Source organism: Streptopelia decaocto (genome assembly GCF_964273445.1).
Source record: "Streptopelia decaocto genome assembly, chromosome: Z".
Lineage (NCBI taxonomy): Eukaryota > Metazoa > Chordata > Aves > Columbiformes > Columbidae > Streptopelia > Streptopelia decaocto.
In genome coordinates, this window is record NC_138657.1 from 60,755,609 (window position 1) to 60,782,815 (window position 27,207).

Consider the following 27,207-nt stretch of genomic DNA (forward strand, 5'->3'; position numbering starts at 1 on the left):
AATTGTTCTGAGATGCACGATTAATTTTGTTGGGTTTTATATAAATTTGATGCAATAATCCACTAATTTAAAACTCTTTCAGGGCTAGCCTTTCAGCATTATCCAAATTATTTTAAGTATGCCTAATTTATGGAAAGCAAATGTTAGATAAGTTTGAACTTTCTTTTGATTACTTATTAGGACTTATTATGAATTTACAGATCTATTCTCCAGAAAAGAATCATACCCATGCACAGCTGACCCCACTGGAACATCATCCCTAATGTCTGCCAACAATGGAAAAGATCATCTCCATTCATGTGCCCCATATAAAATTGTGAGAGGGGAAGGCAGTGAGGGTGTAACTGCTGTCTGGTATAAGAATACATTAGCTGGACTGAGATCCACTGCAATTTGCAGCTTCTTTTTCACTCACTACTCTATTGGTTAAATCAGACATTCAGCTGCCTCGAATGCATATCTTGAAGTATTTGAACATTTCTTTTGTTCATTTATTCATATATGGTGCTGAAGGGCACTCGGAGGGCTCTCATGTTGATATAACTTCACGTATTATTCTGAACTTGATCCTGTTTGACTCCTGCTCACTTATTTGTACAGTATGAAAATTATGGCAGTGATAATATTTACAGAATCACAGAATGTTAGGGATTGGAAGGGACATTGTAAGATCATCTAGTCCAATCCCCCTGCCAGAGCAGGAACACCCAGATGAGGTTACACAGGAAGGTGTCCAGGCAGGTTTTGAATGTCTCCAGAGAAGCAGACTCCACAACCCCCCTGGGCAGCCTGTTCCAGTGTTCTGTCAACCTCACTGTGAAGTTTCTTCTCAAATTTAAATGAAACCTCCTGTGTTCCAGCTTATACTCACTGCCCCTTGTCTTATCATTGGTTGTCACGGAAAAGAGCCTGGCTCCATCCTTGTGACACTCACCCTTTATATACTTATAAACATTAATGAGGTCGCCCCTCAGTCTCCTCTTCTCTAAGCTAAAGAGCCACAGCTCCCTCAGCCTTTCCTTATACGGCAAATGCTCCACTCCCTTGATCATCTTTGTTGCCCTGTGCTGGACTCTCTCCAGCAGTTCCCTGTCCTTCTTGAACTGAGGGCCCCAGAACTGGACACAATATTCCAGATGTGGTCTCGCCAGGGCAGAGTAGAGGGCAAGGAGAACCTCTCTGGACCTACTAACTACCCCCCTTCTGATACACCCCAGGATGCATTGGCCTTCCTGGCCACAAGGGCACAGTGCTGGCTCATGGTCATCCTGCTGTCCACCAGGATCCCCAGGTCCCTTTCCCCTATGCTGCTCTCTAATAGGTTGTTCCCTGACTTGTACTGGAACCTGGTGTTGTTCCTGCCCAGATGCAAGACTCCACACTTTCCCTTGTTATATTTCATTAAATTTTTCCCTGCCTAATTCTCCAGCCTGTCCAGGTCTCGCTGGATGGCAGCACAGCCTTCCGGCATGTCAGCCACTCCTCCCAGCTTGGTGTCATCAGCAAACTTGCTGACGCTGCACTCTATTCCCTCATCCAAATCATTGATGAATATATTGAATAGTACTGGTATTTACTGGCTATTAAAGTTAGAACGGCTTTTCAGTGTGAAATATGTGTTTAAGAAGTTTGTTGTGGGGTCCTGAGGTGAAATCCTAGATTATTTTGAATATTGCCAGTGGTATAAGGGCAGGTTTCCACCTAAAGTGTACACTGGATGAGATGGAAATAAATGCCTCCATTGCATTACTCTGGGCACATACCTTCTGGATGCTCCCACTGAAGGGCCGGAGGATCCCTGAATTCTTCTTCACAGCATCATAACTAGGGACTCCACCAATAAATATTTCAGAGCTGCACTTTATCTGTGTGAAAGCCCCCTGCAAGAAACATAGGAACAAGATTTTATGAGAGTAGCTGCAACCACGCTTGTATCTTCAGATTAGTTTACATTAGATGTTATAGCTTACTTTGATCCCTCATTACTTCTGTTAATTGCATTTCTTTGTACAATGCTCTCAAGAAAGCCACTGTAGGACACTCTCTACTCACTGTGTTTTATCCTAATCACAACTAGCTGAAAAATCTCAAGTATTTCAAAATGGGAATACTGAAGGAAGAAAGAAAGGAGACAAACTCATTCTGACTTCTAGCTCTATTTGCAATGACTTGAGGGACATTGATGTGAATCTAGAACCAGAATGAGGTTCATAAATTTAAAATCAGAGCAAAGTCCATGGAACAGTGACTCATTTATTGCTTACAACATCTGAAAGTTTTAACCCATAGCAAGATATGGGGCCAAATGGAAAAAAACCTGAGCTTGCATCAGTTACCAGAAGCAGTTGCTCAGGATACCTATGGAACCAGTCAGGATCCTGGAGTAAACTGGAATAGGTTTAACAGCTAAGGATGGGAACTGGAAGACATTTAACAGCTAAAGGTGGGATAGCTGTGTAATTTCAGTCCTGTAGAAGCTCCTGTGTTTTATTAGTCAGCAGCTCCCAGTCAATCTCCATTGCAGCACTTAGAGAAAAAAAAATGAGTCTTCTACATTGATCCAGTTATCTAAAGAAGTCTCAACTGCTCAGTTTGAATGTTTACCACTCAAATCTGTTTCTTGACAGACAACTGGAATATCAATTTATTTAGATTTTTCAACACTTCAAACACTTTCCTAGTTTGCAGAAAAAGCTGCGGATTCTTCTGCTAACAGAATCTGGAGTTGGGGTTTCTGGCCAGACTTTCCACTAGGAAAGAGTAAAACACATTTTCTAAGCAGTTCTAACCTCAGGTTCTTGGGATTAAAAAAGCATGTCTGTGTATGCATTTGAATGTTTAGAGTGAATACCCCGCTCTGTACAAGCAAAATTTCACATCATTAAAAACTTGACCTCTTGGTGAGTGAAGAATAAAATAATAAGAATAAAATAATAAAACTATCTGGCTATTCCAGCCGTTACTCTGTCCTGAAAATTACTTTTGGAAGGAAAAGACAAAGAAACTACTATCTCTTGGCCTCCTTTTTCCGCACAATATCCAGAGAAATGTAAACCCAAGACTTTCAGTGCATAATGTCTGATTTCATCCTTCTCCAGATGATGCATTTAATAGTGCATACGTTGTTCAACGGACTTAGCCACAACCAGCAAATACCATGAAAAGAACCGCAAGAGCATGTATGAACCAAACATGAAAATGTGATTCTACATACGTGGCAAAAGCAGGTAAATTGTGGTTTCTGCTGCTTTTACAGGATCCCTGTCCTCAAAGGGAAGACTACATGTGCAAATTTCCAGTTTGAGGCTCAATAAAAGGTTGTTCTAATGTATACACTTTTTTTGAGCTTATAAGAGCTTTAAAAGCAGCCTGTGTAGTTTTCTACTAAATCATTTTATAGTCTTAGCAGCTGTACTCATGACAACCCATGTGGTATGCTCACCTCTGCCATTCCTTCCACAGGCTTTTGTTTGTCCACTTGTAAGATACCATTCTTCGCTGTGCGAGACACTCGCAACTCATGCCATTGACCCAGACTGACAGGTTCTTCACTCCTGTTTTAAGGGGAAGAAAACTGTCAAGCATTTCATGCTTTCCCTTTCTGATATTTTCAAATATTGTTGTTTGTCAAAAACTCAGGTCCTCTGGGATGATTTTCTAAATAAAAAACTAAAAATAAATCACTGTGTTTCTTTCCTTATGAGGAAGTAACAATTTCTGAGTCCAGTCAACAAAGGAAAATAACACCATGTTCCTGTAGCAAATAACAAGCACTCTGCTTTTACATGTAAATGAAAAATTTCTATAAACAGCATGTGTTGCATCTACCCCTGAACTATTTTTTTCGCTCAGTCATTTATAATGCATAAAGACAAAATTTTTGTCTCAGCTGTACAACCTTATTTCACAATGACATAAGTCTAGAGATAAAGCTTCTCACTTAGTGGTCAGTCTAGTCTCACATTCTTTGTCCTCTTTAAAATCCAACTTTGTTTTGGCTTTATCAGCTCTATTTATGCATCCTGTTTCACTGACATTGTGCACATACACACACAAACACACAGCCTGTCTGCTGTACGTTAAGAGGAAGTAACTAAAATATGATCCTAATGATGTGATGAGATTCTGGCTAGGAACAATAATCACCAGTTATGCAAAGTATTCACCAGTCTCAAAGGAAGCATTTTAAAACTGTTCTTACAATCTATATTAGTTCAGCACTAATATGAATCGCAATCGGTATAAAGGAAAAAAGCAAATTCCACTTTATAAGTTCTACAGAAGTTTGTATCTTGTTTTCAAAGGTCATTTACTACACTGGTTAAAAGATTTTGTGACTAAATGTTATCTTGCAGCCTTTCTACCAGGAGTAATGAAAACTTGTGTTTGATTCACTGGTTAAGCTGGAAAAATCAGAAACTGCCTTATCTGGGATACCCAGAGACTTTCTAGCTTTCAATCAAAAAATACAAAATTGTTTTGAGTGAAAAAAAGTTTTGTATTTTCAGTCTACTTACATATAAAACTGAAAAAATATATATTTCAAAATGAAATAAATCTTTAAAAATGTGATCTGAAAGAGTAAATCAATAGTGATTCAAATGCTGATTAGAAAAGCTGTGTCATTTTTTCTTTTTTTCTGAACAACCAACACGAGCTTTGAAATCTTTTTGTTGTATCTATTTTGCTCCTCAAAACTTTTTCAAAGCCCATTTTAAACTGTTCGGGCAATGCTGGCAATATTACTTTGTCACCTGTTACAGAAAAGCCCATCAAAAAATTTTGCAGAGCAATGCCATTCACTTATCCTTTTCCACATGTAGTGGCATTTAGGGTTTAACTACCTTGGCTAAATCAATAGGTAACAGAATTTAATAACCTTGAAAGAGTCAATATATACATATAAAGGAAACAGATAGTTTGGGCTACCTAATAAGTGGTAATACATACATTTTATCTCCTCTGCTGAAGAGGTCATCATCATGCTAACCCTCCAACTCTGCTATATTTAATTACAATTAGGGATGATGAAGTCATAAGCATAGTCATCAGTTCTGAATTGCACACTGTTTCTCGATTCCCCAGGTTTTTTGAAACCAGCCTAAGCTTGGTGGATGTTTGAATGCTTCTGGCTCTTCAGGTGCTGTAGGTTAAGGGCATAAACTTTCTGTGCATAAACTGAACCTTAAAAAATACACCAAATGGTGAATATCTTGATCCTGTGAATGCTTGGCCAAGGGAAATCCCAGGAGACAACAAATTCTTCTCTGATGTATCTTGGTAAATAGCTCAGGTTTTGCATCCACCTGTCCATCCACTTGGCATTCCTGCTTCTCTCTCTTGTGCACAGTCCCAGGACACTTCAGGCAAAAGCTTCAACAGTGTCAGATTTCCTACTGTGCTGCTGACACAGGTGAATGAGCTTGCCTCATCCTTAATTATAAAGACATTATAATTGTGTTCTGATCATATTATCATATTTAACAGCCTGGTCCTATGGAAGAGATAGTCAGGATGACCAGAGTTCTATCCCTATTTAGGACAAAGGGTAGGCATGAAGTAGTATGGTGAAGATCAAGGCAGACTCTTAAGTGGATATTGGCTAAGCAGGCATGAAAAACAGGGTATCTACCTATCTTATTTAATCACTGACAGAGCTGATGACAGAGTGCAAGATGCACACCTTATCTAGAAAAAGGACCTGAACAGGACATCCCAACAACTTTCAGTGAAGCCTGCCAGACTCATGGGTCTCCTCCATGACCCAGCTATCACACCACACTTTTTCCACAACGCACGATATCCAATTACAAATAGAAAGGCGCATTTTCCACTTTCCAGGCACATGCTTGTGGCTCTTGACACTTTTCACAAGCCAACATGTCAGTTAAACTTTAGTCCAGGGTGTTCTGAAACATTATAATATTGTTGGGGGGTGGAGGGAGGGACATTAGGTCTACTTTAATGTCTTACAGTTGCTAGTAATAGGAATTAGACAGCTGTAATCAGAAAATGATTGAAGGCTGTTGTAAGAAGAGCCATCTTGGGTCAGAGCAAAGGTCTTTGACATTAGCTATTTCTGCTTCTTTTCAGCAAGAGAAAAGAAAAGAGCAAGTATGGAGTGATTCTTCCCTTGATATATCCTCCCAGCTTCTGGCAACTCATCATTTAGCAATTTCCTGAGTCAGAGGCTGCATCCGTACAATTGTGTTTGATCTCCCTCAATGGAGCTTTCTTCAAATTTGTCTGATTTTTTTGACCTATTTATAGTTCTGGCATCTGTAACATACTGTGACAATTAGTTTCCACAACCTATTTTTATGGTGGCTGGAAAAAAAAAACAAAGTCTTATGTTCTTAATCTGCTGGTTTTTTGGTTTGTAATTTCACTGGGTTGCTCCTAATTCTTCCATATTGAAAAATACAGAATAATCATTATATCCCTGTCATTCACAATTTAAAAATCTTTATCATACTTCTACTGAACACTTTATTGTCCAGGTTGTATTTGTGGAAGATGTTTCTTTCCCTCTTCTGTGTATCAACAGTACTTTTTTTTTTTTTTTTTTTTTTTTTTAATTCTGAAATGAAGTGACCAGAATAGCAGAATTTTTCAAGATAGGGTGCATTGTGGATTTTTGAAGTGGCATTGTGCCTTATTCCATTCCTGATAATTCTCTGCATTGTACTTGCATTTCTGTATTCTTCTCCAAGCCATTAGCTGTTGCTTCCATAGAACCATTTGTGATGACTCTAGGATCTTTGTCCGACAACACTAGCTGTATTGCCACAGCTGTGGATTGATAGGTTTGTGTATTATTTTGCATTTGCTCCCTTGAAATTTCATCTCTCACTTCGTCATCTGAAAGGGTTTATTTGCTTGAGTCCTCATTTAGTGGAAAATCAGTACATTTCTCCTAATCACAATATAGGCAAAATTCCTGACATCCATCCACAGGGAACATAAGGCATGCAAGACTTGCAGGCACTGTACACATTTTCCAAAAGCTTTACATAGATTATTTATAAATATTATGTCAGCCTGCTCAAACCAACAGTGTCTTGGACCACATCCAAGGTGCTGAGTGCCTCTGTTCAGCCCACTGCCTTTCCAGAAGAGCCCAGAGGACAGCAGCCTGGAAACTGGGCAGTCTGTTACACAGAGAGAGAGAGTGAGCGTGCTTTTTGAGGTATTTCATTGCTCCTATACTAGGCATCAATTTTAGGGTGTGATGAACCTTTCTCAGAATGTCTGCCTTTGTCTGGGAGCCTGGATGACTTGTTTAAACCATATATTTGTTTCTTAGGCTGCTTAAGTTAGGTAATTTGGATATTAGCCTCAGATGCCCTCAAAAAAACAGTGCTATGAGGAAAGAGGGGACCTAGCGATATACCTTCCAGTGACACCTCCAGCCTGGAACTGGACACCAGGCAGGAGGATGCTCACAGCAGTGCCAATATTGTGCAATCCTGTGGCTAGAAAGTATATACATAAAATATTTATAGATCCCCTAATAAGCAGTGATACCATGTTGTGGAGGCAAGAAGGGAATTTCTGCAATGTCATACAGAAACAAAAGTAGTATCTGCAGTAAGCTGGTGGTATGACATGGTAACACTGATAGTAAAGCTTTGAAACACCAATTTATGTAGGGGGAAAAACCTGTCCCCTTGAATACAGTTCTAGTGTTCCTGTGCTTCCTTAGAAGAAGTGGGCATAAGAGATGGATGGGCTCCCATCCCTCATTATAGGCTATTACTCTTTCCAGCCCACTCCTCTGCTGGATCAGTACCGTGACACTGTTGGAAAGGAAATACAAGCAATGCTGTTTACCTGATAACAGCCGTTCCTGAGCCACAGTCGAACCTGAACTCCACGTAACCAGCCACCATGTTAATAGAGAGGAAGTCCTTGCTGTCTGTGTCATAGCTGTACAAAAGGACACCAGTCTCTAAATCTGGACGAAATGTCATCTCAAACTCCATGAAGGACAGGTAATTTTGCGGTTCCAAGGGCCAGGGTGTGCTAGCAAATGACTTTAAGGACTCGTTGAACTGAGGTATGGCCAAGGTGAGTGCTGGAAATACAGAATACACAAGAAGGTCACACGAGGCTCCAAGGTAAGGGATTGACTCCTACCAACCAGTGTCAATTCCCTTCAATAGGTGTTTGAAGCTAATGTTAAGAAATAACAACCAAAAAATTTCACCTTCTAAATTAAAATTATTTTTTTATCCTAACCAACAGTGCTTCCCTTCTTAATCCCTTCTTTTTCCAGGAATCCATTTGTATTATAAAGCTTTGTGCTCTTTTTCTTTAGTGACTCACCACGGTGTTTTCAAAGTAGCAAGCACACACACAATGGGTAGTGGCATGAAAAGTTTTGCAGCACAGAAAATAATGCTGTATGTATTTGACTATTTGTTTGTACCTCTGTGATTTCACCAGGAATTTGAGATTGGATCCCTTACATTTCAGAATACAGAACTGACATCAGCTTTAAGAGAGAAGTGGGGAAATTTTTAGAGTTAATGTGTAGTTGTGGAGGGGTACATTACTTTAACTTCTGAAAACTAAGTTTAGGATGCTTAATTATAGTTAGTTTAAATAAGTTAAGAGGCTTGAGAATCACTGATTATGTAGGAGCTGCATGTAGCCCCAAAGCAAATGGTGGGGAAAGGTTTCACTATGTGATTTTAAAAAGATTAAGAAAAAGTAGTCTTTTCAGTCAGTGTAATAGCGTAAGACCTCCTTGTATATTGTTATGTGGAAAACACATTGAACATTAAATAACACATGCAAACAAATATAAGCATTCTCTCACCTTCTTCACAATGATGACCTTTAAATCCCAGAGGACAAAGGCAAATGTATGAATCCGCTTTGTTTGCAGTACAGGTACCACTGTTGATGCAGGCAGCCTCGTCACAGATGCCACTGCTACACTCACCTAAACACAGAGCCACAACACTGGTTCATCAGAGAAGTTTGGCAAAGAAGAAATCTGGCTGTTGATCATTGCTACTAACTAACAGAATTTGCTCTCCTGCCTAGATTATTTCCCAGTTTTTTAAATGGTGTGCAATTTAGAAAAGACAACATTATTTTTAGGGTTGTTTTTTTTTTTGTTTGTTTGTTTTTTTTTTTTAGTAACAGACCAGGAAGATACCTTAAAACCAGCAAAAATTAGTCCTTCTCAGCAAACCGTGACAGTTGTAGCTTTCAATCATTCCATGGATTACTTTTTTCCCGCTCTTGTTCCTGTCTTTATTTTCTCATAAAATAGAAATCTCTCCATCTTGTTTACAAGCACTGTGACGTGTTTAATTTCAATTACCGTAAGTGCTTCTTTGTTCACTCCAAGTTCACACCGTTGTAAGCATGGAAGGTGTTAATCACCATCAACTAATCCTATTAACTGAAATGAGGTTGCCAGCCCTCTTGTCTGCATTAAAAGGGATCCGTATCATCAGCATATGGCTTTTTTAGGAGGCATTTCTACCATGCTGGCACATCAACTAAAATAACAAGGAGATGATTTCTTCTTGCTGGAATTAAGCTGAAATTGTTGTAGAAAACTGATTTTCTTATTTACTTCTTAAAAATTATATCTGTAAAGTTAGGCTATGCAGTAGTCAAATGAATACAGCAGTCATAACACAGAGCTAACCCAAGGAGCACAAGTCCGCTGAAAGGCCATACATACTCTTTCTACATGGTAGGGAACAATTAGCCCTTCAGATGGCTGCCCCATGCCCAGCCATAGGAGCAGAGGTGCTCGCAGTGCTCACGGAGACATCTTTTTCCCTTTGGGGCTACACTGTAATGGCCATGGAGAACCAGAGAAGGACAGGTTATCTAGTCTCTGAGATCCTTCACATATTCATGAATTATTGTGATGGTGACAGAAAGAGCACTAGGTCTGCTTTATAGAGGAGGAAACAGAGTCAAGACGTGGATAAACAAGGACCTAGTGTATCGACTTTGAGATGTAAACAGAAAACTAAGACAAGGCTCATCTTTACTGCATCTACTGTGCTGTTGGTCAATGGGGGCAGTATGTTCAAACAGATCAAAGTTAAACAAAGTCTTTGAGAAACAGAAAAGTACAAGGAAGATGACAATAACAGGACAAGTCAGAGGCTCACTGGTTTGAGGGATAGCTTGAACTGCAGAAGTCTTGGTATTTAAGGACAGGCTGCTCTCATAATATCTCAGTGACTTATTGCTGCCTTTAGGCTAGCACAGGTGACTACACTGAAAAGGCAAATCACAGGTCTGACGGCTGCATCTGCTTTGGTGCAGTGGCAGATGAGGAAGGAGGGAAGGGGCCACAGGAGCACAGGGTTCTGCTGTCCCTCCTCCAAACCACGAGCACTGCCTCATTCATCAGAGCTCGCAATCTGGTGGGACTTCTGCAGCTGGTAGTGGTGGAGCAGGGGTAGGATGGACCCTTCCCCTCCCCACCCTCAATTCTGCAGTCCATGTACCAGAGCACCCCTAGTTTATACACTACGCTAATAGAAAAGAAACAAAAGACTAGCCAGTAAAAAACATCCCTAAATCATAGTATAGTTCACATGCAATCTATTTATTTTAAGCTTGAATTATACGGCATATTGTTTGCAAGTCTCTCCTGGTATAGTTTCATATAAGCATGTGCAGCCAGGTAAGGACACTAAGTTTCTATCATTCAGTTTTGAATCACACATGGCAGAACCCAGCACTTATTTTTGTTGATGTTGATTGTTAATGCAGTAGTAAATAGAGCATTCATGGATGGGAATGAAGCTAGCTGTAACCCAAAAGGCAATAGAGATTAGGGTTTGGAGAACTTCAGCAGGGCTTTCATCTATCTATCTAAACTCCACAGATTCTCACTCTATCGTGAAATTACTCTCTGCTTCCAAAGTCTGATTCTTTTCAGCATCTGTTTCTTGGGCCACTTTTTTCTCCCCTATATGGCACAGAAGTTTGTTCATATTATCTAGAGAGTACAGAGCAATTGTTAGGAATTTTCCCATTAATCGGTTCCTTCTTGAGATGCCAAATGCCCAGCTATCGAAAAGAAGAAATATGACTTTGTGGCTTAAGCACGGCATGGAGTGTTCAGTGATATGGCATCTATTTCCTGCCTTTACCACTTGCTTTCTGACTTGGGTTTACTCTTAGTCTTAAACTGTTTACAAAGGGAGGTCATTAAAGCAAGGATTTTTATGCCCTACCTTTTTTTCAATGCCCATTGCATGGATGAAATTGAGCTTAATGAATAAGAAAAGACTAGTTAATTAACTCCCCTACTTCTCTATCTTTTTATCTGTGAAGGGGAGATAATGTTATAATACCACTTCGTAGATTTATTCCATGGTATTTTTCAAATGTACTGAAAATGAAAATGGATGGTCAACAGGAAAGCTTATTTGCCTCACCAGTAACAGGGTTTCATGGTGTAAAGCCCTGTGTAATGGCCACAGCACTGCTGTGGGTCTGAAAGATCTCTGTGTTGCTTTAGACAAATGCAATGATGCCTTTAGGCCAAACACATTTTGTTGTGTGCATAGTGTTTTAAATACAAACATAGTGAACGTACTATTGATTTCTGATGATATGACTGTGTCAGTCAGAAGAATGAAGAGGCATCCTGAGAGACGCTGGCAGAAATACTGGCACAGACGTAATAATACCGGCAACAATGTCTGCTCATGGGAACTGGTTTTGGTATTGTGCTGGATAACTGTGTCCACAAGCTGTTTTGGTATACTTCAGGGATGTTCACTTGTACAATGTGATAAAACTCTCCTACTACAGACCCAGCAAAAGCAACGTTCAAAGGCACAGAGACATACCATGCTAAAAATAGAGACCACACCTTTCATCTCTCACACCTGGACCACTGCTCAGTTTTTTTCAACAGGCAAAAAAAGTAACCCCAGTTTATCACTGATTAAAGACCCTATGCCCCTGCACTTACCGACATCAGCACCACTGAGAGCTTTCCCCAAAGGCCAAGGTCTCATATCAATTATCTTTCCGTTGATGCTCAGTGACTGAACGCAGCCCTGAAAGCCACGGTTGGTGCCTGCAGCTCTGACCAGCCAGTACACACTGGGGGCACCACCAACATAGAAGGGAGTCCAGAATGTAATTTTACTATATTGGCCCTGAAGGGAAAACAGAGGATGACATGATGTAGAACAGATATAACACAGGACAACTAATTAAGCCACACTGTGTATAATCAATTTTTTTTCTCCACAAAGAATTGTGTCAGAGGATACGCAGGTTGCTCATCAGTAATTCCTTTCCATTAGTCATTCCTCTACTCAGTCTGCCATTTTAAATGTTACTTTTTGCACCCAAAATCCATCATGATAATATAGACTATTTCATGCAAAATGAAAAGCTTAAAAATCACTATGATCTGAGGAGGGATAGTGATCTGTCTTTTCCTGCAATTTCTTCCTTTACTTTTGCAAAATTTGTTTGTCTTCTAAACTCTAAGTACTAAGGGACACAGACCAAAGCAATCGTGCCTTTTGGAGAAAACCCAGCAAGTGCTTAGTGTTGAATAATATAATAATGAAAAGACAAAAAGCAACAGTAAAAAACATGTCACAACTACAGTTTCAGTGGGTTTCTGCTCACTTTGCTGGCATGAAATTTATTTCCCATCTTTTTTTTTTTTTTAAACCTTAACCTGCCTATATAAATATACATGTATGAATTTACTAACACTGCTATATTGCACAGGAAAGGAACCAAAAAAACCACCCAAAATTAAACAGTATGTTCTGGACCATTGGGTCAAACTGCGTGTTATTGTATGCAATGGAGTCATAATTCCTTCCATAAATTGATCAAAATATGTCTTTTGTCTCTGACTCATAGGCTGTTTCATAACCCCACTGCCCTTTAGAAGAAAATATTCAGAACTCCCACATTTACCAATGTGTCCTTCTGCCAGCAATGACCTTGAGCCTGAAAGCTCTCCAGATTTTTCTCCCCTGCCCTGCCTCCCTGGTATTTGTAACAATAAATTATATCCACATAGCCTATATTTTGCCAGGATAAATAAGCCAAGGTTATTGAGTCTACAGGTGTTCACTGCACAGTGCACTGCAGAAATATATTGAACATCTCCATTTCAGCAGGGAAAAATAATTCAGGTGGAGCCTTTGGTGAAAGAAAGTTCAGATGTCCACAGGATTTCATGGTGAGCTTATGCCAGGGCCGTGAGCACACAGTTCTCCAGCCTTCTTGGTCTATCAAGCTCCACTTCTCTTGTGGGCACTCTCTAAGACTGTTTAAGTCAAAATGAAGCAGGTCAGAAAGGACTACCACTCTGCTGAGACTAACCCAGGTCATTCTAACTAGGAGGGGCTGAGGAGAACTCACAGGAGCAACAGTACTACAGGAGCAGCAAGTTCTGGTGAAGAGCAGCACCTAGAGCAAGTAACAGATTTTTCTGGCATTTCTGCAGCTAGAAAAATGTGTGTCCACTGTCAAACTCTTCTTTTAATAGACTCTGTGGACCATAACCCCCGTACCAGCCCTTTGTTGCACCTTCTTTGACTTCATCTTTCTTGGCTATGGGTGATCATGGTCATCCATAATCAGATGAAGTCTTACCAAAGTGCTGCACAATGGCATTAGTCTTTACTGGACATATGTCTCCTGATTCACATTTGCCTTTTGTGTGGCCTCATAGCACTGGTAACACAGCAACATGTGACAAGACATTGAAATCTTTTCCTTTGTCTTTTTCAACTGACGAGAACAAAATATGCAGCATTTTTTTTTTTCCCTTCAGTGACTGCACGTGTATGTGTAAAGTAATAAGATGTCTGAAGCCACTTTTTTCAGGGCTAGGGATGGCACGCTTATTGTGGCTATCAAAGGGAAGAAAAAAGACATCTGAAACAATTTGCAACTGTCTTTTTTTCCAGTGCCTTAATTTCACTTGTGTTTTCCGGCCTGGCAACAGATGATCAAGTCAAGACATCTTCCTTTATTATATTTTATCCTGTCATCCTTATATGAAATTTGTTGATGTTAACATAAGACAGGGCAGAATGTCTATCTCCATTACTGTGCTTAAATCTATGTCCATGGTGTACATGTAATTACACTTCTGTATACAGACCTTTTGTAGCTACGGGCATGTTAAACATAAGCATCTACACATTCACACATATGCATCTAATTTTCTGGCAGAACAGCTCTGTGAGGGTTGGAAAAGCAGCAATCAGGGACAGCAGGTGTAAAACCTGGCAAACTTTTAACAGCAGCCTGCATCTAAGACTAAGCAAGTGTAGCAGAAGGGCAACAGAGCAAGCATGGAGGATGATAGGAAAACTGTGATGGGATTCAGCACTGGGATATTCCTCTAAGAGATTTCTAGACTACACATGTGGAAGCATGATCTGTACACTGAGAGTGATCCTGGTTCAATGAAAGCCCCAACACTGATAATTAAAAATGTACCTTTTAAATCTGATCAGACTTTCGCTGGTAAGAAAAAAAGTCATCATAACTTTGAGAAGCCCAAGTTCAAGCTGCAGGGAGAGGACCACCTACCTGAGATTTTCCTGTCACTGGAGCATCATTGTCCATTCTGAGCCAGCCTTCCATCCCATCTCTGAACAATGTGACACTGTGCCAGTTCCCCAGTTTGATTTTGTTTTCACTTGTTATGACTGCAACTCCAGTGCCACAGTTGAACCTGGGAGCATGAAACAGAGAGGGCAAGATGACAATATTACATTAACCAAATAACTGAATGTTGTTCTTAGAGTCCAAATATTCCCTTCAGTCCTGGGAACCTCTCTGTTTCACATTGCATATTAGCAGACCACAGGAAAATTAGGCAGCAGGTCTACACATGATCTATTCTAAGTTTCAAACATCATTATCTGGTTTTCTCCCATGGAGAAGATTTTGCATCCTCTGGCTGTACCAAGTGTATTGCAAAGCTTACCAACAGCTGAAACTGTTTCAAGATGGAGGCTATTACAATTCCTGCTATCACAGTAATTTCTCTTGGGAATTCTTCTAGCTCCTTGGTGAAAGGCAATGTCACATTAATAACACACTGATTCTACATGAAACTTAATACTGATTGACTAAGACACCTCCAGGAGAGTCTCTGTTCAGCAGAATATGCATAAAAAGTGCCATTTTCTCCGACTGCCATTCAGTTCAGGTGAAGAGAACCACAACTAAGGCAAATCACCCACTTTGTTGTTTATCATTTTGAAAGGACTCAGTCTCCCAAGTAAGGAGATTCTTGAGATATTCTTTCACATGCTTCATATCTATGGGATTGCAAGAAACATCCTCCATCTTCATTTAAAAAACGTACAAATCCCATTTAAACAAGCGATATAAGATGAAGTTCCAAAGCCCTTATTGGCATTAAATGCTTTCTTTTGCTACATTATCTACAGGTCCTTTTGCTGTGAAGCAAAAACATTGACTATGCACAGCTAAATATAGCATAAGCTTAGCAAATGTAATGGCTCACTAGCATTTCTGATATCATAGCAATGAACCCCAGACTAATGCCTTGACAAAAACTGGTCATTTTGTCTTTTAACCAAGGTCTGACTAAAAAGAGTTCAATAAGGCACATGTCCAAACACTAAAGAAGGATAAGAGAAAAAAAAATTGAAGAACTATTAAATGAAGTAATACTGTCCAGTTTGTGCACTGCATGCAGCAGAAGTCAAAGACACAACAGTTATTCATCACACATAGCAAGACCTAGGAGGCGACAATGGCCTCTTCTCTTTGCATTAGATTTAGGCTGTAGGTTTTACCTGAACTGGATGCTACGTCGGATGATTGCTAGTGACATAAAATCACCACGACCGTGTTCATTTTCTCCACAGTATAGCAGCAAACCATCTTCTGATTCAGCCTGCAATCACAGCACCAACATGAAAAATCAAAGTCTAAGCCTCACAGTGACAGATAAATGCAAACAGCACTGGGTGATTTTTCTCCAGAAAAGGGACAGCATTTTTTAGATTGAGTTTTTAACTTGCAGAATCAGAAATTGTTTGATCTATTTTGAATCCTGCATTTGAAGAACCTAGAAAAACAATGCCTCAATTCTTAAATTATTTAAGATGATCTCTTCTACTTACAGTATGTTACTAACTGGTCTGAAGACAAGCCTGAAAGCATTATATACTGTCAGACATGTCCCATATGAGAAATCTGAGCACAAAGCCTAGCAAAAATGTCCTAGCAAGCCTGTTATGTGTAGACACATCAGACTTATTGCATGTAAGTTCACACACTCTGCTTCACACGTTCAGTCAGCCTGACACTTTCCAAGCCGAACAACCTGTGCAGGCAGGACTCCTCCATATGTGCATAGCAGCTCACACAGTGGCTTTTCACAGCCATCCTGCATTTCAAACTGATAAAGTGCCAAAGGAGTGTCAGATCACCACGTGAGGCAACAGACTGTTGATGCTCTAGTGACAGTCTTGTACTTCAGCTGTGAGGTTGGCAAGTCTGCCTTACATGGGGGCAGGGGTGCATCTGAGAGCTCGGCCACCATCTCTGTAGGCAGCCCTATCAGTTCTCTCCTTAATACACAGGCAGCATTAAGACAAGTCACTGTGGGATGTACCCCATCACTTGAGACCTCTGGTTTGAGTAGTCCAGTATCTTGCACGCATTAATAGCCAGTGTCCCAAACTTCAGAGCTGTAAAATAATGCCTACTTAAATTCTGCAAGGTCAGAAAGGAACTCTGATTATAGGGCAGTATTTTGCTCGCTGAAAATGACCACATTTTCTTATATGCAAAGCTACTGCATGCCACTTCTAACCTGTAATTCACAAAAATTCCAGGTGAACCTGTTGCTCATTCACACAGCCATAACCTTGCCAACTTACAGTGCTGCTAGTCTGCAACATCAGTATTACTAGCCCCGAGGATTCACTCATGCACTGCCTACCAATAATGGATGCAAACAATTTAGCTTAACTTACCAACTTCATGTGCATTCATTGAAGGTGAGACTAAATCTTTAGAAAAGGCTATGTATAGGCTCACCACAATTACATTATAAGCTATATTGAAGCTAAATTATTGTTCCATTGTCCACTGCATCAAAATCAGATTAAAAAAATTAAAGGCTCCCAGGTGAGCTTGGAATTGCTTAAACTTACTCTGAATTCAAGGGTAATTTGAAATGTCTGATAGGAGTTCTTCAGTGGTTCAAAGGTGAGGTATGAGTAGCCAGAGAACTGAGGATACTGGATAATAATATCTGAAAAACAAAAACAGAAGCATGTTATTTAGCAGTTTTCTCCCATATAAAAATCAATATACACATTTAGCACTAAATAATACCAAGTGAAAATGCAAGGCAGAGGTCATCCAGAGACAACCATTAGTCAGCAGCAGTCAACAATCAGTTGTCTTGTCCTCCCACTACTTTTCCCAACTAATTCCTTTATACCAAAGGACCTAGTGAACTCGTAAAGGAACAGGATACTGAGGGCCAAACAGTTTAACTGCTGGCTTCAGTGGAAATTTCTCTAGATTTTCACGTGTCTTAGAGAAGACAGAACCCAACGACTTTATATTTATTTCCTTTTAAGAATTAATTTAACACAAAGACAAAAAAGTAATTTTCCATTTTGCAGGATTATAAAAACACATGCGGGATGGCTCGTAAGAGCCCAGGAGCTTCCAGTGCTTCCCTCAAGTCAGTTCAGGGCAGAAAGTAGGGAGTGATGGAGAGAAGTGAGTCCCTGAAGGCATTCCCCTCTTGCAACCCTGGCTGCAAGTCACGCTTCATATTGTTCTTGTCAGCTGGCGTTACCAATCCATACTCTTTGTTGTCTTATGTTAGAGGACCATACTGTCTTCAGCACAGAAAATCAGAGAGATGGCTTACTGCTACATTTGCAGATCATTTTTTCTAAGCATCACTGTGGACAGACGTGGTTTCAGGCCTGAATTTTTATTTTTGCAGTGGATCTAAGTCTAGCGAGGAAGGAAGGATGTGGCATAGTATTCTTCTTTACTATTTGAACACTGAGTGACTTTTTCTTGTGTATTTGGATCTGGATACAGCTCTCTCAGCATTTTTGTTTGCCAGGTGTACATTTTAGGCTGAGGGGAAGAGAAGTGGTGCCATAAACCTGAATGCAACTGCAGCAGACAGCAATTAACTCATGCCCTGATCACAAGCAAAACTGACTGGACCAGAGCCCCATGCAGCTGTTGATTGCAAAGAATAGTCTATTTTCATTCAGATTAATATACTGTTTAACAATATTGGCTGCTGTGAAGAAATTCAGTACAAGGCAATATCGGTACATGATGCTACTGCTTACTCCCTTGTGAAAACAGTGGTTTTGGACCGACATTAACAAGCCCAGTCTACAAGTTGTATACAGTTATGTCAGTTCAAATGAATCCTTGACTCTTCACACTTGATTAAGGCAAAAAATCACATCTGCAGATGTTCCATGTGGCTGAGTCACAACAGATTATTTTCAGAATGAGCTCTCTACTCCATCAGCAGGAGGAGATCAAACACCCTTAGTGTCTGTATCCTCAATGCATGACATTGTGCATCACGAATGTCTAACACGAGCCTGCAGAAGAAATGTGTGTCTCCAATGCTCTGCTGTGCAGAGGGATGCATCAGCTTTTTCTTAGCTGGTGGGACACCACTACAAGCAAAGGGACACTAACTTTGCATTAGCTCTGGCATTCATTTGACCTTTCACTCAGCAAAACAGATGAAAAATAAGTACAAAGGGAAAAAAATTATCTGCTTAAGGCCTGGTAAGGGAGCTGGTCTGGCTCACCAGGTGATCAGCTCAATGTCAGGCTCAGCAAAAGGGCAAGGTTAGGTCTGCAGAGGGAAAGGACAAGGAGGTGGCAAGGAGAAGCAGGACAGCTTCCTTCAGCTCAGTGAGCTCTTGCCCTGGCTCAGCTGCCCTGCAGAGAGGCGAGAGAACATGTGGCAAGTCCTGACTGGGACAACCACATCTCCTCACATTAACCCAGGCTTCAGGTCATGCTTTCTTAACCTGGGAGGGGGTTTTGTTCCTCCATTGACCCAGGCTGGCTGACACAAGTGCTGGGGCTACTACTTCTGCCCTGTAGTTCTGCCCTGCAGACCATGGGCAAAGCCTCTTCTGGAGATGGTTTTACAATGGATGCTCTGTCTCACATCTGTGCTGCAGGATCAGCACCATCTGGAGCACCATCTGATGGACCACACTGGAAACATGGGTGGTTCAGGTCTTCAGTTGCAGGCAAAAGGCAAAGGGGCATGAATGTTGCTGCTGGAAGGTGTAGATGTCATGGCTGGACCCTGTCAGGCCTGGGTGCCAGCCAGCATACCTTGCTTCATCACCTACCCACTCCTAGATGGGGGAAGGAGCATTAACCTCCCCCATGTACCTTCACATGAGTTCTGCATTCAGCTTTAGTAGAGAATAACTTCTTCAAACCTAGTTGAGGAAAGACAAGCCAAGAGGATGATGTCTGAACTGGGATGTGGAAGCTGCTTCTGTTCTTAGGGATCCATTAAGCCCACACTGCCATTCCCAAAGCGCACTTTAGATGGTTTACCATGAAGCTGCTTCTTGCTCCAGAGAAAGAGAAACCAGTATCAGCACACACACATAAACCTACCTTCTGCACATGTTTCTCCTCCTTTTCCCAAGTTGCAGTGACAGCGTGAGCCGCCCCGGTCGTAGTCATTGACACAAAAGCTGTCTGCAGAACAGATGGCCTCATCACAGGAGAGATCAAACAGACGCGCTGCAGAAGACATGCCACCCCTTCTTGCTGACCGAGCTGTAGTCACCCTTGTTGTGGTGGAAGGTCGTGTAGTGGTGGGAGTGGAAGGGGTGGGTTCAGAAGTGGTTGTAAGGACCCGTGAGAGGAGCCTGGAACTAGACCCTGGCGCGACCTTAGTTTCAACCAGAAATTTTCTGTTGCCTCCTTTGATAGCAGGCAGTGGTCTGAGCTGAAAATAAATAAAGGAACACAAATTCAGTAAAACCTAAAATGCTACCTGGAAATCAAACAAATACTTTCCAAGGTTCAGATCTGAGGCAACACTCGTCGTCACTGAGGAAAAAGAAACCACCACATTATTATGCTTCGGCATATAATATCAGATATTAAAATTCCTGACAAGACTGGACACTTTAAAATATCAAGACTATAAAGAAAACAGGAATGCCAGAATGTAATCTTGAAATTTACCTCTTCTATGTAAATGTCGTAGTCTGAGTCATCGATATCAAATCCATCATCATCACCAGTCACTGTGTCTGTGATATACCGATGCCCATAGCTTCCACTTCCTAACTCCTCAGAGCCTACAAAGACACAACTGGTATATTCAGTTCATGTTCTTTGTTTTGTTTTGTTTTTTTCTTTGTACATTAGCTCAGATCTTACCACCCCTGATTCAACACACCAAAATCTGAAGTGGTGTTAATGTTCATCCTGTACAGACAATGCAAGTGTCAGCCTGAAGATGGTAGATTCTGGCCAAGTGATACACATGCAAGTTAAAACAAAGTGAAGACCTTAATTTAATCACTTACTGTGATGCCCAAACAAAGCAGGTAAAACTCAGTTCTCCCACTGGAAACCAACTTTTTATCCACCATTCTTTCAGTAGAACAGACCTGAATGTTTTCAGCATGGATAACATTTTAATAACTGTATTGATAAAAGATCAAACTTTTCCTTTCTAAAAATACGGAGTCCTGTATCCTCCCTACTGGTGACCAAAAAACTGGAACAGCAAAAGAGATGCTTCTAGGTAAGGTTTTTCTGGCACACCTTGCTTAGGACTTTTTCTGCCTCCACTGGCTCTAATGCTCCTCAAATTAGCATCCTAAGTATATTTTAGACTATTTTTTAAAACACAATTTAGAACCTCAAAAAAAGGAATGTGCACAAAGTTCATGTGTTTTTTAGGTGTGTGGAGCGCCGAAGGACTCCAGACTGGGAACGTCCAGTTTAAACAGTAAGAGGGTCCTTGTAGAAAACATCCACGCTTTTCTGCACTTTACACAGCAAATTCTGCTTAAAAAAATGGTTTATGCTTTTTAGGTATTACAATTTAACAGAAATCTTGAAGAAAGATAATATGAGTAACTTCATCACTATTATTACTTGTCATTTAAGCAAGAACTGATGAACATTTGATAAATATTAAAACAACAGACTTCATAAATTTGCCTTTACCATAAAATATTTTGCAGTCACTTAAAAGGAGCATAGGTAGTCCTTGCTTTACAAAACCTCTGTACAGGTTGACCATGTGTGCTTTATTTCAGCAGCTGCAAGCTGTCTGTATTTTCTCCCAAGTTAGCAGGTCCTCTGCATTGCAACATGGAGAGACACAAAGTCTTGCTGGGCAGTGGCTGTTGGGGGAAAGGAGACCTGACAATCCAGAAAATGCCACCTGATGGTAGTGAGAGCTTCACTGCCACCACTGAACAACCCAATGGAGCCAGACAACACTAAGGAAGCTCAGCAGGCTTCAGAGGGAGCAGGGTGGGCACAGTGCTGTCGGACCCTTTGAGCCTGTCTCACTGGGGTCAGCCATCTCCCACCCCAGTGGAGCATAAAGAAAAAACATCTCACTGACCTGATTCAGGCAGAAGAGCACTTGTCTAAATCTTATTGTACTCTCTTCTCCTTTGCCGTGACTGCAATCCAGAAATCCTGGCAGAGAGTTATGAAACCAAGTATATGTGCAGCAGATACAAATGCAAGTCTGGCTAATTGGTTACCCACCATACACTCTGTCACAGTTACGGCTTTACATGTTACATGAGCATACAGAAAAAAAAGAAGCAGATGAGTAGAGGTAATGAAGTATACATATTTGAAACCAAAACAACACGGGAGGTTGGGAAAGAAAGTGTATAAACTTTTCCACTCTAATAGGTATACCTAATAATCTGTAAATAATACACTTTAACTGTATATTAAACATAATTATTCAGCACAGAATTCTATCAGCTGTGGCAAGCAGAGAACTCATGGCTTTGTCACTGGTAATGAGAGGAGGCTAACTGGATAAACTACATCCTGATAACTTCTGTGGGTGACTGTGAATGCATAGGCGAAGCTTTACTACTGGAGAAACAGACCACAGGTTTATGAACTGTTTGCAATCCTGCATTCAATATGGAAAACAATAGGTATTATCCAAGTGTGGGCAAAATATCTTCCTCTTAGTATTCACCTGTATAGTCACTCAAGTTCATCAGGACCACAGGATAATTTTAGTCCAAGTAGGAAAGATGAATAGAATAGAATAGAATAGAATAGAATAGAATAGAATAGAATAGAATAGAATAGAATAGAATAGAATAGAATAGAATAGAATAGAATAGAATAGAATAGAATAGAATAGAATAGAATAGAATAGAATAGAATAGAATAGAATAGAATAGAATAGTTACATTGGAAGGTACTTATAGCAATCATCTAGTCCAACTGCAAGGCTGACCTCTTCCATCCATCACTGAATCAGAAGCTCCTTCTTTGGCAACATTGCTTTTAGAAGACATGCATTTTTACAAAAGAATTTCAGTGTGCAAAACCTCAAACATAAACATTATAAATGTGACTTGCAGTTTAACAGAAATTATATGAACAAAACAGAGCCCAGCACTAACTCCCAACAGATGCAGAAATTTTTAGCTCACTACAATACTGCTGCTTTTAAGTCACATGCATAATATTACTTATTGCCTTTATACTGTGTGTCTGAAACTATTTCAGAACTAATTCAGTCCTTCTAATACATTAAACTGTAATTTCCCTAGGAGTAACAGAAGCCATAAAGCTAAACTGGGAAAAGGAAAGGAAAAATCACAGTCCCGTGTCAGGAAAAGAAATATAATCTATACTTGTACGAGCTGTGATATGCAAACTCCCCTTTCTAATTTAGAAGTAACAAGCTACAAAATAAACATCTATTGTATCCTGTTTCCCCAAAAACAAGACCCACCCCAAAAATAAGCCCTAGCATGATTTTTCAGGATTTTTGAGGATGCTCGAAATACAAGCCTTAATCCAAAAATAAGCCCTAGTTACAGTTCATTTAAAAAAGTGAATTTAAGTAGTTCAGGCAGATATACGTGTAGAAAAGTAAGCATCTTTTGGAGCAAAAACTAATGTAAGACCCTGCCTTATTTTCAGGGAAACAATGCAGACCAAATTCTGCCACACTTTTTCTCTTCTAAAGGAAACTTTCTGTTGGTTTAATGGGATTTAGGTTCAAGAAGAACAGCAGGAATGAAGCAATAGAGAGCATGAAGTATATCCATATACACATGTAGGAAAATGTTAGGCCTCAAATTCACATTCAGGTGTGCACACCTGCTTTACATGTATATATATAATTTTAATGCCATGCCAGTTTTACAGAAGAGTTAACTCTCCTGTTTTGAGTGGACTTATCACCAAACTACATCAATAACCACCAGCAAGCAGTGAGATCTGGTAATTTAGGAGAGACAGGCAGCTCCCCAAACAGAAGATGTGTCTCTTTCATCTAGCAGACCAAAATGTTACATGCCTTTGCAACAGAAGATCTAGGGAGACTAAATGTACCTACTATTTTAAACCAGATAATGATTCCTTTCACCTTGTTGCACTGGTACAACATTTAGAGCCTGGAGAGAGCAAAGAAAGTATCTCTTATTGTTGCTGGTAGAAAAGACTGCTTTGAGGCTCTTCTTCAAAGACCTTCTGGACATAAGTGGCATCACTACGAAAAGTATAACTTCAGAAGGTGTCCTAATATCCATACTCTCAAATATTAGGTCTCAAATCTCCACTTTGACTCCCTCTGGCTCTGAGTTTCAGCCAGCACATGCTGCATTACTTGATGATCTGTGAGCAGTTTTGGTAACACATAGCACATGTGGGAGCAATGAAGACATGCAGCAGTACTCTCTTCTAACTATGCCTGAATTTATACAGGTGAGTACACACACCAATGATGAGACCATCTAACAGCCCACTGGCTTCTCAGTCACCTTGCTCTGCCCTACATTTAGTGTTTGCTCACTGGATGTGACAGGATACCCACATGTGACATGATGCAACAAAACTGCAAAATAACAGAAAGCAGAGAAGCTAACATGACTTTTTGTAGACAAACCCCCGTGCAAGCCCATATCTTGAATGCATTGTGTGGCTTTGGTGGAGAGCTCATCTCACAATAGGTGGCAAATCAGGGACAATTAGGCAAAGTGATACTCTGCAAATATCAAAACAATGGCTACAGAGATTGTAAGTGTGCTATATTTAATTAAATCAGTGTTTCACTGTACAAGGAGATGAAGCCTGTCCTGTTTTATAATTAATTGTAAAACCTGTGTTGGGTCATGAACTTCAGACAGCTTATTTTCCAATAATCAGGGGTTAAGTTCTACCAAAGAAATCTTTCTCAAAACAAAGAGAAAGCCACACAAACTTTTGTTTTTCCTATTAGGTGGCCACCAGTGTACTGATGAGGAGACACCAGAGAGCATAGCAGGTACATTACTGGTCACTGCAACGCAGGCAGATTGAATGGAGGTGTTAACAGACTGATTGCCTTAAGCAAAACCTCTCACAGGTCTAAATCCAAAATACATTAGAGACATTTTAATCTGAGTTTTATTTTTGTCAGTGACTCACAGTGAAGGACTGCACGTTGCTTGGCCTGTCTCTTGCTTTTTGTCCCTGTCTGTATAAATATGAACGCTGCCTTTGTAAAGCTTTTTGAGACCTGCAGGAAGCAGTTCTGTGGAAACCTTCTCCATTTGCTATCTCCAAGGCACATCATCACCATCTACATCAAGGTTTGGGCCCAAGGGACTGTTCTTTTGCTGTTCCTGAGCCTCAGCAGACACATTCAAGCACTATGCAGATATTTAAGCACCTGTGCAAATGCCTCACTCAGTATGAGCCTGGTGGTAACGGCTAGGGCCAGAGGAAGGGATGTACCCAGATTAAGCAGCCACTTCTTTCACATTTGCTGTGGAGACAAGCAGAAGGGTATTTTTAACAGAAGACACTTCCTCTGTTGGTCTGGCAAAGCTCAAGGCTGGTGACCTTCCAGGCACAGAGCAAACCCCATCTGTTTCCCCAGGAGATGAAGGGTATTTAAGCGATGCAGGTGATGACACTTTGTTTGATTCTTTGGGATGGTTTATTTTGTTGTTACTAAATTTGATATTTGAAAACTTTTTTTTCAAGTAAATTGCCAATGACACATGGACAGATTTGATACAGGAAAAAAAAAATAAGTGAAATACCTGCAAACTCCATCTGTAATTAAGAAAGGAAACTAACATTTATTTATTACAACTTTTCCCTCTAGAAAAAAAAAAAAAAAAACAAACCAAATCACCAAGCAATTAGGACCCTTGGGGAAACTTGCCCTTGCTTTCCTCCCTCAAAACGGAGCGATGTAACATAAACAAAGCATACATCTTTTACCAAGTAAGGGGGTAACTGCTTATAATTAAGGCCACATGTGCTACTTGCACAGACCTTGGGAGGTCTGTCACATAGATGATACTGTCAGCAACCCTTCTGAGGAACTTTTTAGCAAAGGCGAGTTCCCTATGCTGACCTGAAACGATGCAGACAAGAGTACTGCAAAGCCAGCCACCTTCTAAAACCAAAATGGAAGAATTACATGTGTGATTGAGATAAACCCTAGTGGCAAACTCTCTCAAGTAGCATGGACTCAGTGTCTGCAAGACTCATCTCTGCTTCAGCCTGCCTAGAAGAGCTGCAAGAGACCCTACACAATGCAACACAGACCCTGAAGTTCCACTGCATTTGAGGTAATTCTGGGAACTTGTTCTTCAGTTAAAATAATAATCAGAAAAGTATTAATTATTTCAAAACAAGCATAAAATCCAGGATATACAAACATAATACTACAATTTTTTAAAATGCAGACACACTAAGGACCTTAGTGCCAGCACTATTTGGACTAAGTGTAATGCAAAGGAGCCAGACATCATGTGCACTTCTGCCAGCTGCCTAAGATATTTCAGGTATTTCTGAGGAATATACAGGCACTCAGAAAATAGCATCAAATATTGGTGGCACGTTTCACTGTTCATATGGAAGAAGGCACCATTTTAATAGTGATGGTAGTAACTTCTACAATGCACACCCCAAAGAGCAAAAGTGCATCGTTTTCAGACATGTCAGCTGAATGTCCAGTAGCCACAGGTGGCTAAGAGGTATCTGCTGGCACTTTGAGAAATTCAGGCATCCGGTGCCATTTGAGATGCATTACGGTACCTGAGACATCCCCAGAGGACTGTCAGGTATCTGGGAGATGTCTGGGAGGCACTTGTCTTCCTGCAGTGACAGCTGAAAACCCACCAGACCTAGGAGACCCCAGTGCCAATTAATATCTATACCTGAGCAACCAAAGTGGATTATTAATGTAACCATTGGCTTTCTGGCTACTAGAAGGGAGAAGATACCCATAGGTACATAATGTGAACAAGGAGTGAGTTTCACTTGGTTGCTCTTAAGCTTAGCATGCACTTTTTGTTACATTAAACTTGTCAACAGTTTAAATCACTCTTCAGAGTATTTTAGTGTTTGGGGGGAAAAAAATGTTCAGCCTATGCATGGCTTTAATCAGGGACATTTTTTCACAACAGAAGTTTAGCTTTTCTATTAATGCACAATGTAGTTGTGTATCTGGTTTATATCAAACCAGTTTCTCACACAGACATCACCACTAAAGTCAAGTGAGAACTCCGATACTCAGCTACACTCCTGATTCCAGAAAGTCACAGAACTTATTTCTGAAAGCATGCAAATTTTGCTGTCTTTGAACACCACTCCTTGCTCTGCAAAAAAATGGTTGTTATGAAGACAGGTGTCCAAAAGATAACACAGGTTTTCACGGATAGTGGCTATATAAAGTTTTAAGCCTATTTGCAAAATCCACCCTGGAAACTAAGAGCAGACTGGCAAAAGAACAACATTTGCATTTGCCAAATGACCCAGAGTTTGCTGAAGTAGCCTGAAGTACAAGTGGCCAGGTGCAGGGCTGGAGCACATCACGGACATGACGTGGGCCCAGGCTGTGGGAGATCTGCACTCTCACGAGGGTCTTCCTGAAACATTGCCAGCCCCTTGGTGCAGGGAGACCAG

At 40.5% G+C, this 27,207-nt stretch overlaps 1 protein-coding gene across 2 annotated transcripts in view; it reads right to left on the bottom strand.

The window, feature by feature from the left end:
- EGFLAM (EGF like, fibronectin type III and laminin G domains) overlaps positions 1–27,207 on the bottom strand; it is an 84,095-nt gene that overhangs the window by 21,026 nt on the left and 35,862 nt on the right. For both annotated transcript variants that reach the window (XM_082075818.1, XM_082075817.1), the window contains exons 8-17: positions 20,257–20,372; positions 19,678–20,014; positions 17,187–17,287; positions 15,819–15,919; positions 14,578–14,722; positions 11,972–12,161; positions 8,825–8,950; positions 7,834–8,077; positions 3,443–3,554; positions 1,764–1,880 (exon numbers count right to left, since the gene is read on the bottom strand). In XM_082075818.1, the coding sequence (XP_081931944.1) occupies positions 1,764–1,880; positions 3,443–3,554; positions 7,834–8,077; positions 8,825–8,950; positions 11,972–12,161; positions 14,578–14,722; positions 15,819–15,919; positions 17,187–17,287; positions 19,678–20,014; positions 20,257–20,372 (1,589 nt within the window). The remainder of the gene's footprint in view (positions 1–1,763; positions 1,881–3,442; positions 3,555–7,833; positions 8,078–8,824; positions 8,951–11,971; positions 12,162–14,577; positions 14,723–15,818; positions 15,920–17,186; positions 17,288–19,677; positions 20,015–20,256; positions 20,373–27,207) is intronic.